The 18241-nt window shown below is 32.1% G+C and overlaps 1 protein-coding gene and 1 long non-coding RNA gene across 3 annotated transcripts in view; one reads left to right on the top strand and one right to left on the bottom strand.

Annotated features, from left to right (window-relative positions):
* Positions 1–18241, bottom strand: part of LOC139517135 (uncharacterized) — a 560758-nt gene that overhangs the window by 199887 nt on the left and 342630 nt on the right. The window lies entirely within an intron of this gene.
* On the top strand, positions 8445–16947 carry LOC139499072 (dynein light chain Tctex-type 5-like). Its single transcript, XM_071287745.1, has 2 exons — positions 8445–8544; positions 16248–16947. The coding sequence occupies exons 1-2, from the start codon at positions 8495–8497 to the stop codon at positions 16795–16797; spliced, it is 600 nt and encodes a 199-aa protein (XP_071143846.1). The 5' UTR covers positions 8445–8494; the 3' UTR covers positions 16798–16947.

Below are 18241 nucleotides of genomic sequence, written 5' to 3'. Positions count from 1 at the left end.
GTCGTAATCAAATAGCTAAGTATCAAAATCATTGTTCACATATATATAACATTTAGCAAATTTCTAATGAACGCACCCAAATAATATATATCAGATATGCTCGTAACGCATGCATGGAAGACTTTCTTTATTGAAAACAATGAAACTAACTTTTGACAAAGATGAATCATACTGTACTCGTTCAGATTGATTCGACAAAATTTGGCCTGTGCTTTTTTGAATCTCCTTTTTGTATACAAATTAGACTGTTGGTTTTCCTGTTTGAGTGGTTTAACACTAGTTATTTTTTGGTTCCTATATAGCGTGGTGTTCGCTGAGAGTCGAGGCTCCGTGTTTAAGGCCCTACTTTGTTCTATAATGGTTTACTTAAAACAAACTATTACTTTGATGGAAAGTTCTCTCATTCGAACTCATGCACCATCTTCTTAATATATCTATAAATCTTATATCAGATAAACCCCTTATAAATAACTGCTTTCCTGTCCTTCAAAACGTCATTTGGGTGCTGAATCTTTTGTTAAGTGCACACTTTTAAAGCTTTAAAGGCAACGACAGTTATGATGGTACAAGAACAATTACGTCAATAAAAATACCAAATAAACAGCACTGAACGATCTAAATGTATAAATATAGAAAAAATATATACACATTTCTTACGTAAACAGACATTTACATCTTATTCATTTGTTTTCTAAACATTTTTTTTTTAGTATTCATTGAAGAAATGAATTTATAACAAGCGATACGGATTGTTATTTATACGATCGATTACTAGTCAAAAACGCAAGTCAGATCTCTGTGGTAACAAAGCAACGGAATGCCCTCACGGTCATCGCGATGTAAAAGAGCGTCCAGGCGGCGAGCTGATTATGTTCATAGTGATATCGATTTACCAACGGGGAAAGTCTTTGATATTAAAAAGGAACTGTTTTCCTTCTCAATATTTTTTCTATGTTAATAATAAATACATTTTCTGTTTGACAAGATTTTTGATTTTCGTTGTATCTGAAGTTGTTCAATTTATAGTCTGAGGCTACTCAGCTGGTATCTTCAAAGTTCGAAACATCAGCATTTGTACATTTTAATTTGTTTGGAATATTTATTTTACCATTTGAATATTTATTGTTATTTGGAGCTGTATTGGATTGGACTGTTTGAAAGAATGTTTTTTTAAGTAATGATATGTATGGTCCACAACGAAGTTGTCGGTGCCATATAGCTTTATCCTTGTTAGAAATTCCGTAATTTCGAAATTCCGTCATTCCGTAAAAAACCATTATACGGAGGGTTTTTTTTAAACGCCTTCATATATTGGGATGACTTTTGTTATGTGAGTTGACCATGTTGAGTTACAGATCAAGTTTAAGTTTTGTTCTGCTTGGCTAATTTTTGCTGAAATTACGGGCTATGGACTTTGATAAATTGTTGAAAATCTCAGTTATACAGACTTTTTTCCAAATGCTTTCAGATATTGGACTGCTTTTTTTTGTATGTGAGCTAACTATGATGATTTGCAGATGAAATTTAAAATTGTTTTGCTCCGCTAATTTTGGCCAAAATTAAGGGTTAACAACTTCGAAAATTGTTGAAAATCACAGTTATACTGACTCTTTTTCTATACACCTCTAGATTTTGAGCTGATTTTTGACATGTGAGACTACCATCATGTTTGTGTCCACATTTGTTATTGAAATTGCAGATTTTTCAACATTTTAAGACGGGACAATTCGTGTCGCTTTGGCATATCTAGTTTTTGTCTGTTTCGATATTACCCATGTGGATAGGCTATAGCAGTGTGACCTCAAAGGCAGATCCAGCCGTTTTCAAAAGGGGTTCCAAACCTAGGATAAGGGGGTGGGGTCCAACCATATGTCCCAATTCAAATAGATATAGGAAGATGTGGTGTGAGTGCCAATGAGACAACTCTCCATCCAAGTAACAATTTAAAAAGTAAACCATTATAGGTTAAAGTACGGCCTTCAACACGGAGCCTTGGCTCACACCGAACAACAAGCTATAAAGAGCATTGATCGGCCACTGGACCTATATTAGAATCTAATAGGTTGGTAGTCTATTTACAACCGCATTTAAATTCCACCATTGCATCATCACTTCAATCAGAATTAGTCGGTTAAACTATGTGATTGAAAACAATAGACTGAACAGGTTGGTACCTTTGATAACTGTTAACACTTTCAAATATCAATAGGGTCAAGCAACATTTTTAAAATGATAAGATCGTGTAAGCGTTAATTTTGTTACAGATACGAAATTTTAGTGATATTGATCCTCAAACATTAAGCCGGTCATGAACTAAGTTTGTGAATTATGTTTGCGGTTCTTTTGACATGCATTGTGATGTGTCATCGTATTAACTTTATATTAGAAAACTATAGCAGTTATATTAGAAAAGAATCGCATTCATAAATTTTTTATATTAAAAAAATATCGCTATGATATAAGACAAACATCGCATTGATATTTTAAAATATAGCAGTATCTTTGACTTATAGGCGATTTTGGCTTATCCAACAATTGAATTCATCTCAATTGCATTCTACATAATTTGCTACATGACATTCATTGAATTTGTACATCTACAAATGATAAATCGTGCATTTATGTCTCATTTATTCAACAATTCAATTTTCTCGTTTAAATACACCTTGCTTGGTATAACTTAAAATAATTCATAGAAATTATACAGCAGACGTATGTCTTGTTAAATGTCAGCCTGTTTTAAGAAAAGAATCATTACTTTATACCGAGAAATCTTCGTTCCTTTATAAAAATGTAAACATTCGTCTGAGATTTCCCACAATGCAACTCGTTGATATAAGACAATATCGCTCATTGATATAAGAAAAGATTTTATCGTATCGCACCTTCCATAGACTGGTAACTGCATGAAGTAAGACACAAATGTATTGTTACCATCCGATAACGGTGTATGACAAATACAAGACACATTGTAAGTAATTTATTGTACCACTTAGTTTACGGAAAGGGGGGAGGGGTATGGTTTTTTTTCTATTTGTAATGTCATTTCTATCGCGGAAAAGTGGTTATTTTTTTAACAATTTTAATTGGGTTCTTAATTGAATCGAATGAAAAATTCAGAAAGATTGTCTTTTGAATAGCAATACATTTTATTAACAGATAATCAGGATATAATTATATACCTTCCGCACCCGACCCTTTCGTAAGTTACGTTAATGTTATTAAATAGAATATATTAAGATTATCTTATTAGTTGATCATTTGATAGAGTGAACGGTATTCATAAATTTAAAATGTTAAGAACTTACACAAAGACGAAAACAAATACATGTAGGTCACAGTATGATTTCCTATTCAGCGTTTATCGTCCTGAACATGCATGAAATATTTGCCACTGGACGTTAAGCAAGCAACCAAAAATCAATCAACCTATTCAGTGTGACTCAATAAGATTTTCAAAATTTAACACACGAATATGTTTAATCTGGCTTTTTATTTATGAAAGTCTATATTAAAATTCATCTTACATATATGATAATGTTGCTTTATTGTAGCGATAAATTAACAAAACTTCACGTTATTTGTTTCTAAAATTAAAATGAGGGCAATGAAGGTTTCTTTTACATCTATCATCGATTGAACTTTGAAAAATAAATTTCCACATCGGCAACAGACGAATAAAATAAAGTAAATTATAGATTGCATTTTTATCATGGAAAATAATGACCTCACACAGGTCATTGTTTTATGCCTTTGAGCATATTTCATTGAAACATGGTATCGTCCGGGTTGATTCTGAAAAAGAATGACCTGTCGTTCTGAAAGAAAATAACTCCATATAGATATATAACTATGGTTCTATGACAATTATTCGTAAATATGAATTTGCAGGATCGTTAAAACAATTTAATAAATAGCGTATCAAACTCTGAGCAGACTGTTTCTAGACAATATCACAGGATTTTGACATCATGATTGTCAATATATAAATAACACAATAGTATACCGCTGTCCAATACAACTGTGCAAGTCGATATGCTTCTTTTGTCCTGTCAAAGACATCACATTGGTTAGTTATTCATTTTTTACTCTTGAATGATATCAATGCAATATTTACTTTTCTATGAAAACTCCCCTGTTTTCATTTGTTAAAAACATTTGAATAGCAAACTATAAGATATTCAGCCTTTTCTTTATTTGACAAATTCTATTTTTTGTTGCAAATTGGAAATTTGAAAAAATCGTATATTGAGAGGGTATCTAGCACTTTGACTTACATAGATTTGGCTCGTTTAATTTTCATAAAGTTTTGAAAAAATATTTCTTCTGACCTGTTAACAAAAATATGAAAAATTCTATAAATTTGAACCACACAATTTACAGGAATAATTTGGTTGGATTGTAGCCGTCTGACAAACACTAATTGATCATTGAAAAGCATGATTTCTCCTTACTAATAGTATGGGATTAAAACAGTTAACCTGATTTTTCAGAGTTAACTCTCTTATGTGTCCTCTTCCCACTTACTGTATTATGAGTAAATATTTCACTCTATCCTAGTATGAAAGGTTCATTTTGTTTCGTATTGAAAATTTGAGATATACAAAATATGTTGTTGACATTCAAATCTTTCTAATCGTTTTCTTTTCAAGTAACTACAGATAGTTGTTACTTGCTCGCCATTCGAAAGTGAAATAAGGGAAAATAAACTTGATGTCGATTTCCTGTTTTCACAATGGATAAAGCAGTCTAAAATGTATTTTTTGTATCTTTTTGTCCATTTTGTTATAAGTGTTCTGTGTAAAATATCTTTGTAATAAAATTAACGGTACCAATTGCGCATTTCGACAATACATGTCTCTTCAGTGATGCTCGTGGCCAAAATATTTGAAGTCCAAAGCTTATATAAAAGATGATGAGCTATAATCCAAAAGGTCCAAAAAGTATAGCCAAATCCGTGAAAGGAATCAGAGCTTTGCATGAGGGAGATACATTCCTTAATTTATAATAATTTCTAATATTTTGTAACAGCAAATTTTAATAACACAAAAATTCCGTATGTTCATGCCAGTACCGAAGTACTGGCTACTGGGCTGGTGATACCCTCGGGGACTAATAGTCCACCAGCAGAGGCATCGACCCAGTGGTAGTAATAAAATTAACGGTACCAATTTTCTTGCACCAGATGCGCATTTCGACAATACATGTCTCTTCAGTGATGCTCGTGGCCAAAATATTTGAAATCCAAAGCTTATATAAAAGATCAAGAGCTATAATCCAAAAGGTCCAAAAAGTATAGCCAAATCCGTAAAAGGAATCAGAGCTTTGCATGAGGGAGATACATTCCTTAATTTATAATAATTTCTAATATTTTGTAACAGCAAATTTTAATAACACAAAAATTCCGTATGTTCATGCCAGTACCGAAGTACTGGCTACTGGGCTGGTGATACCCTCGGGGACTAATAGTCCACCAGCAGAGGCATCGACCTAGTGATAGTTATAAAATTAACGATACCAATTGTCTTGCACCAGATGCGCATTTCGACAATACATGTCTCTTCAGTGATGCTCGTGGCCAAAATATTTGAAATCCAACCTTATATAAAAGATTGTAAACTGTGGACTATAAAACATTCGTAGTATTATAAACTTTTATACAACCACTGAGTCGCTGCCACTGATGGTGGAGATTTATTTCCCCGAGGATATCAACAGCCCAGTAGTCAGCACTTTTGTGTTGACTTGAGTTATCCTTGATATGTTCATAATTGTAAATTAACTTTTAACAAAATTTAGAATTTTTGAAATACTAAGGCTTTTTTACCTCAGGAATAGATTACCTTAGCTGTATTTGGCAAAACTTTTAGGAATTTTTTGGTCCTCAATGCTCTTCAACTTCGTACTTTATTTGACTTTTTAACATTTTTTTTATTCGAGCGTCACCGAAGAGTCTTTTGTAGACAGAACGCGCGTCTGACGTAAATATAAAATTTCAATCCTGGTATCCCTGATGAATTTATTTACAACAACTGGGTCGATGCCACTGCTGGTGGAGATTTATTTCCCCGAGGGTATCAACGGCCCAGTAGTCAGCACTTTTGTGTTGACTTGAGTTATCATTGATATGTTCATAATTGTAAATTAACTGTTAACAAAATTTTGAATTTTTGAAATTCTTAGGCTTTTCTACCTCAGGAATAGATTACCTAAGCTATATTTGGCAAAACTTATAGGAATTTTTAGTCCTCAATGCTGTTCAGCTTCGTACTTTATTTAACCTTTTGATATTTTGTTTTATTCGAGCGTCACTGATGAGTCTTTTGTAGACGAAACGCGCGTCTAGCGTAAATATAAAATTTCAATCCTGGTATTTATGATGAGTTTATTTATATATATTTAAACATTACTTACCATCACAAGTTTGTTGTATTTTATCAATTATATACAATGTGTGGAATTTACCTTCTACATATATGCTTTTAAGTAAGAAGGATAAAAATTAACTTACTAAACATTTAAGATAAATAAAATCTTATTGTAGATATTATTGCACTAAATTCCATTAAAAACAAATATTAATGCGTGTACTACTTCATAGAATTTCCAATTACATCAATTAATAAATAAAAAAAACTGTGAATGAGATATTATAGATGATCGAAACGTTATCAATCAATATATTTTTAAAGTACAAATCGCACCAACTAGCTTACTAAAAACTATGTCAAGTATTTACTTTAGCTGACTATGCCTACACTAAATCAGCATCAATCAGCATTGCAGTAAACCCTCATGAAACCCTTAGCTTAATGGGGATATTTACAATACGCCAAAATTTCTTGTATATGATAAATTCGTAAGATACCATTGTGAAATGAATAGGTTATGCAAAATAATATTCTCAGTCGTCACTAATTAATAGTTTATGAAATACAGCTACACAATCAACTAATTATGATGCAGAGAGTTATTTGATCTTATTCATTCAATAAAGTATATTTGTAATCCTTGAACGCTTTTCATGAAAAAAACAATCTGCTTTACCATCAATAGTTTGTATTTTATAAATGTATTTTATCAGTTTATTTTGGTAGAATGCAACTTCGCGTAACTTAAGTCACCAGCCTTACAATACGCAAGAATATTCCAAAATAGAATTTTATCGATATAAATATAAGAAAGGGCTTAACCAATGTATGATAGATGTTGTGGCAATTATCAAAAAAGGCGTTTATAAATACAGGCCGTTATGTTTGCTTCATAAATTGTCTTGCATGTGACGGTTCTAAATTTTCATGAACACGTTAAAACATTTCTTTGTGATAATCTAACTGAATATCGGAGGTAACTGTAATTGACCAAGAGTTAAAAGTCTCAAAATAGAGATTTTTCAGTCTTAAACTGATTTGGTTAAAACACTTTTCTCTACTTTTGATTTGCAGTTTGGTGTACATGTAGTCTCTGAAGCGTGAGACAAATTCGTTGGTAAATTGGGGTAACGCTATTGTAATTCTAGACAATTTTTTTCATGTTTTGTATCTTCAAATATTAATTCCCTCTTTTTTCAGACGCTGTTGATATTACATAGATTTTTCTCCTTGGCCGTTGTGTCTCTTTTATAGGATTGAGCAAAACCATCCTTGTTGCTTGAAAACACGTCTAGTTCAATTTTCAAGATGTACAACAGGCGATTTCAATTACTACTTTCAAAGTTAGTGTATTTTGATTCAGTGACAACTCGTGTATGGTTTAACAGCTGAGATTATTGTTTACAAGTCGAAATTTGGAAGTAATATCTCACGCATTGAACAATTCTTTCCAGTCTATGACATATGACAACCAGCTGTTTGATTATTACATTTTCCAGTGTGAACATCACAGCCCTCAACAGCACAGTGGCAACGATTCTCACAATTATGTCCATAGAAACCAGGCTGGCATGCTGTTAAATTTATTTTAAGATAGACAAAATGAAAACAAATTCAGGTGTTTTTTAATTCATGTTTGCTTCGTACTGGAAGTAGTGAATGTTGCGACATTAAGGTTTACATCTACATTTTGCATGCCGAGAAGGAGATGCTTACCCTATCAATGCAACCTATGTCGCTACTTTTTTTTTGGATCATGCGATTTCCTCAGTTTTTATTTGAAACTTTGGTTTGTCTTCTAAAGCGTTTAAAATATTTGAACATCGGTTAACATCGGTTAACATCTGTTGCATGTATTATTTACATATATGTGTTATAGTTTTATACGTGTGAATGCCATGAAAATTTGCATATGGTAAAATTTTTGTATATTCGAATATAATTATTACAGATATATTCTGTTATCAATCTCTTTTATCTGACTAAGAGAATTTTGTTCTTTTCCTTTGTTTTCTTCTTTTTTTTAGCAAGTGTCACGTGCATTTAACGACGATATCTTATTTAAATAGTAAGACCATGAACCCTGCTTTGTACAAGAACGACTGCTGAGCCGAATTCCTAATATGCTAGTTTGCAAGGAAGAAGGTCATAAACAAACATGGCTCCCTGCAGGGTAATATTTTTTTTTAATTCTGAGCAAGCAAGTCTTTGATATTTCTTCGAAAGCTAAGAGCATCACATACTAATGTTCATCTAGTTGGTAAGTCCCGGATTACAGAGAACGAAACAGCAACCTAAATGTCGTGTATTGCACTAACATCATACCACCATTGCGATTATAATCAAAATGTGCATATAACAGGATCTGCAATGAGCTGACAACGGGCAAAAAATTATAAATTTTAAATCTTTTCAACTCTTTCGTATGAACAAGTTCATATTGATTATGTGATTTTTTAATGTATTATTATTCAGGGATTATTTCTGTAAGCTATGTCAATTAAAGAGGTACAACGTTACATGTTCTTACCGCATATAGGAATATCACAGTGATTCTAGGGATGTCCATTTATATTCATAGTATCATTTATATAACACCATGGTATCTCTACTGAGTCTTCTTTAGGAGCCCGGCAATAATTATGATGTGTAGAAAATGTATTATGTAAACCATAGACCCAAAACAAACATTGGAATCCACCTTTAGTGACACTTATGTTTCCATTGTATTTTTTGTCTTAATCATTTAATTTACAATCGTTGGCTAAAATCAAGAACGCAGATACCTTTGTCGCATAACACAGCCCGACGTAAGGTAGCACTCTACACTCAAAGGCATTGAAATTCTAGTTTGATCCAAGTTTTGGGGGATATGTGACATGTCCACCCCCCTTTTTGCAATATTTTATGGTAAATAAATGCAGAACGTTGCCATGGGTACACATAAAAGGAATTAATTTTCACTCTTTTAACTTTTGAAAATCAAATCTATGGAATATTCTGATTTCATACATATGCACATGTACAACACAAACAGTTAGGTTTATGTATTAGAAATCCAGGAATAGGAGATGATAAACATTTTGTGGCTCATTTTTAATTTTATTTTCTAACTGTAGAGTGCTTCCTAACGTAGCTACAGAAACGTTTAAAAACTTAATGAATCAAATGTTTAACAAAGGTATGGCAGTGATTTTCGTGAGCACGTCATGTCTTTTATAAAAATAATTGTGCAAGATTAGAACTTTGTAATGAAAAAAGTTAATTTTTTATATAGCAATTTTGTTTATTATTCCTACGTTTACAAATATATATGGAAATTTTAAAATACATAAATGAAACAGCAACCTCAGGACACAAACCCAAATAAACATTTAGAACTAGTACTCACTATACACATTGGTCTCCATACCAACCAATTTCACACTTACATTGTCCAAGCTCATCACAGAATGTGTTGTTGCCTGTACAAAACTTTGAACATGGCACCCATATTCAGATGATGAGAGAATGTTACATCCTAAAAAACAAGACTATGATATTGATACTAATCTAACGATAATTAGATATGTTGTCTTTATATTTCACTTTGTGTACTATCATAGCCGTGATAATGTGTTCAAAAATGTTTCCGAATTATAACTGGCTATGTGGTATGGGTTTTGCATATTGTTGAAGGCTGTACGATGACCTATAGTTATTAATTTCTGTGTTATTTGGTCTCTTGTGGAGAGTTGCCTCATTGGAAATCATACCACATCATCCTTTTTATATATTTGAATGAAATATAGTATAAAATTCGTGAGAAGCGTTTCTTCAAAGTAACTATTGTCTACTAGTATTTGGTGTCAGTATTGCTTTTGTTTTCTATAAACAATACTTGGAAAACATGCAATTTAAATTGTTAAAAAGGAAATGACTGTTGATAGCTACAAATGATTTAGGCCACACCAATTTAAATTCTTGTTCTACTACGGATTTTTGGACTCCAAAATTTGGGGCGAGCGAGCGATTTGAAAATTTTAATAAAAAAATATTTAATTTGCAAATTTTTTAGGCAAAACTTGAAAAGTAAAGGAGAGCGATTATATTTTTTTTTTGTAAACATAAAATAGTAGGTTTTGACAATATTAAAACTTTATTTATCACTTGTACTTTGACATTTCTTTAATTTCTGTAGTATTTTTCCCTGTTCATCAAGAAATAATTAAATCTGGTCTATGTATGTGTGACTGACAATGAGACAATTCTCCATCCAAGTCATAATAAGTTTGGGGGCAACCCCTTAATGTTATAAATATCCCTTTTGCATGTTTTATCTTGGCGTCACTAGTAAGTCTTGTGTGGACAAAATGCACTTCTGGCGTATTAAAATTTTAAACTTATTGCCTTTTGTTAGCTATTATTCGTGTGTTTCTTTGTCAATATGTTCTCCTATTTATTTATATTGTATTCCTGTAATGTTGTGTTGTCATTTTAATGTTATATTTCACATGGCCATAAAAGAGGGAGGTTTGGCATGCCACAAAACCAGGTTCAACCCACCATTTTTTCTTTTAAAAATGTCCTGTACCAAGTCAGGAATATGGCCATTGTTATATTATAGTTCGTTTCTGTGTGTGTTTCATTTTAACGTTGTGTTCCGTTGTGTCGTTTGTTTTCTCTTATTTTTGAGTGTGAATTCACATTGCTATAAGACGTGTCACGGTACTTATCTATCCCAAATTCATGTATTTGGTTTTGATGTTATATTTGTTATTCTCATAGGATTTTGTCTAATGCTTAGTCCATTTCTCTGTGTGTTACATTTTAATGTTGTGTCGTTGTTATCCTCTTATATTTAATGCGTTTCCCTCAGTTTTAGTTTGTTACCCAGATTTTGTTTTTTGTCCATGGATTTATGAGTTTTGAACAGCGGTATACTACTGTTGCCTTTATTTATGAGGGATCAATATAAGTTATAGCATATTTGTTTGTACAAAAGGGCTCATATTTTCTCAAAGAACTATATATCTATCTGGTATTGAATGGTCAAAACTTTCACCATGTTAACACATTTACTTTAACAGTTTAATATTATTCAAAATAAGTGTACCCCTCTTTTAATAGAAAAAGTTGATTAAAATATGATGTAACTCTCCTCTTTTTGAGTACAAAATTCTAAGTTTTCAAAGGTTTTGTATAGAAGAACTATACAAGTCCTTGGTATTTCTATTTTCTTTTCTACATCAGTAAAATGGCCCCTTGTCTGAGGGAGGGTTGTTCTCAACCTGATAATAACAAACACAGGTCAAAGTACGGCCTTTTACACAGGGCTTTGATACAGACCAAACAGCAAGCTATAAAGGACCCTAAAATTATTAGCGTACACAATTCGAACAGGAAACCAACGATCTAATTTATATATCCAAACGGGAAAATACCAATGAACAACATCAACAAACGATAACTGCTGAACGACAGGCCCCTGAATCAATCAGGACAGGTGCATAAACATACTCTGTAACATCATGTTTGTGGAATTTAAGAAAACATAATATATATACCAATGAAAGGACAAAGTAAAAGGATAATTTGGGAAATAAAACGAAACAGCGATACAAGATAATGGCAGATCCAATGAGATGTACTTCCTTTATTTTTTTATTTTCTTATATGTTTTTTGTTCAGCTAAAAGTCACCGGTTATAGACTGGAAATACTCCTTTTCGTATTTTTCATAGGCATTCAAGGGTGAAAAGGGTCATAAATGTTTTATGTTGAAATAAACGTCTATCGGCTTTTTCCTCACTATTTACGGTTTCAGATACAGAAATGAAAATCATGATAACCATCCTGGCCAACTAACTTGACATCTGGCTTGTTCACATCGTTTAATGTCTTGTTTACAAGTTTTATGTCTTTTGGACACCGGTATACTACTGTTGTCTATAAGGCTCTGTTTTAGGTATTGTTGCATTTGTCTGTTTGTATTCAGATTGTGTTTCGCTAAATGGTAATGTATTGTTTATCATTAAGTTACGATTTTGTTATAACCAAAAGCTATGTTCGATTTCTGTATTGGCCATTGAACGGTATATTTTATGAAATCAAAATATGTAATAAAATCAAAGTCTATATTCTTATTTATTTTGATTTGATTGATTTGATTGATTGTTCCTGACTTCGCAGTTAGTTACTTATATTACAAGCTTAATATGACCATACACAACATTACAATTGATACAAATATCTCTATAAAATTAGTAAGAACCAAATTTGTTTTAAGAAATATGTAAACTACATTCCCTCAAAATAAGGCTTTCAATAGTAGTGTAGCTACTCCTAAAATGGCGAAATGGCTCTTAATTGAACATCCGCGAAAACTAATGTACACAATACGCTAACACTGTTGTACATAATACGTATCTGTACATTTATTGCAAACAAAAACAATTTATACTTACTTAGTAATTTACAAATAAATCCATGCAACAAAATAAAAAACATTGATGATTTCATATCTGCTAGTAAAAAGATATTTGGTCGTAATTTTAGTTATTGCAGTTAAGATACGACACTAACGAGACCAATATTGACCAGTGCAAAATAAAAAGTGTAATATCTTAAAGAAAATAAAAGATTTGAACTTGTATTTGATGACATTATTTAAAAAATGCATAACTGTACTTAAACATAACGTGTGAGATAAAAGTTTTTTGCCAAACCTTATCCCTAAACTTAGATCGCATAATTTATATGTTCTCCATTTAAAAAAAATATTATCAATACTTCAAACTCTTATACAAAGGAGAAAGTATGATAAGCCCGCTTTTTTTTTTGCCCTCGAATTTAAAAATTAAATTAACATTATAAATTTTATTAAGAGTCCTTTACATGCTGATACGACATTAATTATTATAGGTTTTTAAACTCCTTTTTAAAGGAATTCAATGGTGTATACACTTGACCAATTGTCTCACAAAAAAAACCTTGTGTTGACTGCAACTGAACAAATATTACATCTACAGAATATCATAAAAAGAACAGATATAGAACTACAAACTGGTACTATTACTAAGAAGAAAAAGGGAAATGCTATAAATGCATTCTATCAACCACGAGATAAAACAGACGACACTTACCTGGATAAAATCGAAGACGAAATAAATAATATCAAAGCAAAACACCAAAAAGATATATTCCTAATTAGTTGTGATTTTAACTTACAAGATATTATCTAGACAGAACAAACGATATACCATAAATAGTATACTACCAGAACCAACCAGGCTTTCTTAGAAGTCGTATCCGATAACGGGCTGGAACAAATTGTGGGCTTCCCAAACCTTATATTTAATGTTTTCTTCTCACCCATCATGTAAATTGAATTTGCCGAGTGACAATATGATGATGTGGGATATGTGAAAATTTTCGTTGATTTTGAACATATATATATTCAAGATGTAATAACAGATATAGTATCATTTAAAGATGAATTATAAAAATATGATTGCGTTTTCTTGAAAATACTTGCACAAATGAGAGAATTTAATTTGTAATGCATGCATTGTAACAATTGTGGTTTGTAATATATAAATTAATCAAGTAATAGTGAAAAGACGAATAGATGACTGTTCATCCTTAAATGATGCCGGCTTATCCATAAACACTCAGCACTGTATGTTCATTGGTATCTGATACAGATCTATTTAGTACTTAACAGTGTCTTCGGACTGTCTGTCCATGCATACATGATATAAGCTTAACCAGTCATCCCAAATCTTTTACGTTGTCCTCTAACTGTCTGACCATATGTATCTGATAAAGTCTTGTCCTCGGATTGTCTTCCGCTTGTACCTGATGCAGACTAATACAAAAATACCAATAACTTTACATTGTCATCGGATTGTCTGTCCGCCCATACCCGATAAATGCTAAACAAGAAATACTCAATTAAATACTTCCCGGACTACTTTCTGTTTACCCTTCATGAGAAAGTTCAATCCAGTAATACTCAGCACTTTACGTTGTCCTCGGACTGTCTGTCCATCCGTACCTGAAATAGTCAATATATACCCAAAACTCTTTTACCATTTTGTAATGTCATAAATATTGTCGTAGTTCTGAGAAAATCTTGCAAATATAAATTCAGTCAGAGTTACCGAAAAAGATATTTTACATTGATCATAAATGCACCTAAATACGGATTCCCTCGGGAGTGCCATGCAAAATAAATTACAAATTGCGCGCACAAGTCACTAACTTATTTCAAATTTATTATATTTACAAGAACCTGAGTGTTGCATTCTTTTGATAGACTATATATTTTTAAATGTATATTTTATTTTTCTAATTGAATAGTACATACTTCATGCACTGGTGCAAATTATCGTCACTATTTCAGACGCTTAAAGATTTTATCATTAAATATTTTTTGTATGGACCGGTATCTGATCTTAATTTAAATTTAAACTTATGTTGTCTTATCCAGATAATTAAAGGATAACGACAATTGTTTTTCTCATAATGGGTAGGAGCTGGCGTTGCCATACTATGTCTTAATATAAACAAATAATGACCGATTTATACATAGTAAATGCGCATCGATGATAATTTGAAGAGGTAATAGAAAAACAAATCGTCATATCGTCATACGTTACTGGTAAGACTTTCTATTAATCTAATTACGGACAATTTCTGTAAAAAGTACCACTTAAATTTTTCAGTTTTTATTAATGTACGGAATGTTACTTGAATAACAATAATCTATTATCTTTTGTTTAAAAAGTCGTCATTGTGTTCAACGAAATTCCTCAAAACAAATGTTGATCTTGGGGTCCTGACCTAGAAGGCTTTATATGTGTTTTGAAGTGGAGCTGGTCATTTTGATAGTATCTATAAACAGTGTTTTATGTACGTGTAACGCTAATTTAAATTAGATTGTAATCAAATGGACACTTTTATTATAAGTTTCGATACATGTACATGACAGATTTTTAAAATATACTTGACAATACCTAACGATACGGAGTGCTAGCTAATTGATTTATTTTCGATTCCGTTTGATTAGTTTCAAGTTTAGGCCATAAACCGTTCTGTTTTTAAATGAATGTGTGTTGCTCAATCTGCATTCTGTGTACTTGTGAGTTTTTTTTATAAATTTGTTTGTCTTTTCATCATTCTTTGTTTTTGCCATGGGTATTAAGTTTCTCTTGAAATGTGAGATTTTTTTATCTCCTTGGTATAATTTATTTTAAGACTTCTCATGTTTTATTTTTTTAAATTCAAGTGATTTTTTTATAGAAAATCCTGTCGTACAATAAAACCAATATTTTGTTGCTTTATTATTTTTATTTTACTGCAAATTTCCTTTGAATGCAATCCCTAAAAAGCATGTTCTAACTACATTTGAAACATTGTTATTTATAAACTTGTCTGTGAGATCATCAAACATCATGAAACATATCAACAAATGAAGAATTGCAGTGAAAATAAAAATAAAAAAACTATATCCTTGTTTAATGTCTATTGTCTGTCATATATTAATGACATTTTCCTATTTGCTTTCAATGCATCACTATGTTGTATAATTTTTATATTTTTGTCTGTCCCTCTGGTATCTTTCGTCCCTCTTTCATATAAGTTTGGTAAAATTTTAAATTAAAAATTATAATTTGGTCCATGAACTGCCATAAAAATTATGACACGACACTTGCACAGATTAAATGTTTGTTTACATGACATGCTAATAGCATTTAAGACTTGAAAAAGTCAAATTCGTTCACTTCAATATATAAGTAAATCAAAGTCAGTTGTAGTGAAATCTTCCACCATTGTCGATAAAAAAAGTTAGGTGAATTAAATGCAATGTTAAAGACAGCTTCTATCCTTGTAGATACACGATGATAGGTAAATTAAAGGCAATGGTGAAGAAAGCTTCTATCAGCGAAACAGAAGGCGGCTCAACAATGGGGCCTAACCTCAGACGAATGTCTCATTTTTCATTCGGACGCAGACCATCAATGGCATCACGTGGCAGTATATCTGGTACATCATACACAAAACCACCAGGGCCAAAGGTCAGATACGAAAATACATACAGATTCACACCTAAAGATGGAGAAAAATTCAAATCATCGAAAGCAAAAGAAATTTTAAAGGACGTCGTGACATCATATATAAACAAAAACGAAACATATGACCCAAATATGTGTAAAAAATCAGCACCGACCATGTGTGACATTATACAGGAGAAGTTAAAGGACTTACAATTCCCACGATATAAGTATGTTGTACAGGTGTTGATGGGACAAAGCTCTGACCAGTGTTTACGGAGTACTAGTCGTTGTTTATGGAACACTAACACAGATGACTTTGCTGAATTCCATTATGCTGTGAATGACATGTTTGTAAGTGCTACAGTGTATGCCGTGTTTTTAGAATAAATAGAAAAACAATAAAATACGAATATTTGTTATAAATTTTGTAATAAATTTAACAAGCATTAAAATTGCATTCTTATGAAAAACAAATTATATTATTATAAATTTATATTTGCTTGTAAAATTTCTGTTAGTAAATAAACATCAACCAGACTCAATACTAATTTTTCTTATATAGTGTGACGTACGCTATCACACTTTATAAGTTTAAATTAAATAGTTATTTAAAACAAATCAAGACCGGAGGGGCACACGGATGGACAGACTGGCGCCCTGTATTTCCATGTCCCCTGCATCGCGGGGGGACAATAGCATGAAATCTCCTTATCAAACATTATTAGTACAACATAGATGCTTAAGCGTTACACATATGGGTCATGTTCGTTGTTGTTTGGTTTTATTCGACAAAAGATGTCAAGTTACAATTTTAGAGATATTTCCATTCCACTTAATTAAATCAGAGACATATAATACAATATTGTATTATATGTCTCTGATTAAATGATTGATGATTGATATTTACCGGAACAAGGAAGGAATTGACGAAGGATCCTTAATTGTCAAATTCGATATATCTTTAAAAGATGGACGTACGATATCACGGCATGTTTTCCTGTTATGTTTCATTCCTCCTAGCCACTTTATGTTTCCTCGTTTATGACTAACTAGTATCACACATTAACACCTGTTTTATGTAGGGTTAATTTTCTCTGTCCTTGAACTCTGTTCTTGGAATAATATTGTAGTTGTTCGTCTTTTCGCCTTTACACTTTTAGTCATGGTGTTGACTAGATGTTCTTTTCCTTTCAAATTTAGTAATTCTGTTAGAGTTATAGCTCTTTCAATTCAAACTGAAAAAAATAGATCTGTAGTAATAGTTTTCAGGGGGAAAGAGGAAAATGTAAACAGAAAAAGATAAAATCGTTTTTGTTTTGTTTTTTAAATCGGGGATATTCTGATGACTCTTTTTCTTGGGTTGAATTAAGTCATCGATCGTTATGACAGCTTGAAGGTATGTATTAACACTAGACTCATTTGAGTATTAGTAATACAGATACTGTCCCTGTCCTCTGTCATTAATGCGCAATGTTCCCCTGACAGCGACCAAACAACACTTCTTGTAATCATATTACTACCTATGTAGATGTCCAAGGAAGACAACAACAACTGGAAGTTTTTAACGACCTAGTCTGGCTATACAGCCCTTGCACGGTCGTCTCGGTACCCGAAGGCGATTGGTGAGCGTTTGAATATTTTCTGCAGTGGGTCATGAACAGGTGGAGGACGCTATTTTGGTAGGCCGCCATCTTGGTTTTGTGAGTTGTTTTGGTTACGTTTGTTGACTATTTTGATGGGGGTTTTTCACAACGGCTGCTTTCAGGGCCAGTTTGGTCAGCTTGGTAGCCCGTGAAGGTAGCAATACACAGTTAGAAGTTTAGTTTCGCAT

This window comes from Mytilus edulis, chromosome 1, assembly GCF_963676685.1.
Source record: "Mytilus edulis chromosome 1, xbMytEdul2.2, whole genome shotgun sequence".
Lineage (NCBI taxonomy): Eukaryota > Metazoa > Mollusca > Bivalvia > Mytilida > Mytilidae > Mytilus > Mytilus edulis.
Note: the sequence above shows the minus strand (reverse complement) of the source record. Positions and strands in the feature narration are given on the sequence as shown.

Bases quoted from the DNA above. Each gene is read 5' to 3' on its own strand.
- LOC139499072 (XM_071287745.1), top strand. From the start codon at position 8,495: ATGCTAGTTTGCAAGGAAGAAGGTCATAAACAAACATGGCTCCCTGCA. The intron at 8,545-16,247 runs GTAATATTTTTT...CTATCCTTGTAG, and splicing joins CAAACATGGCTCCCTGCAGG to ATACACGATGATAGGTAAAT.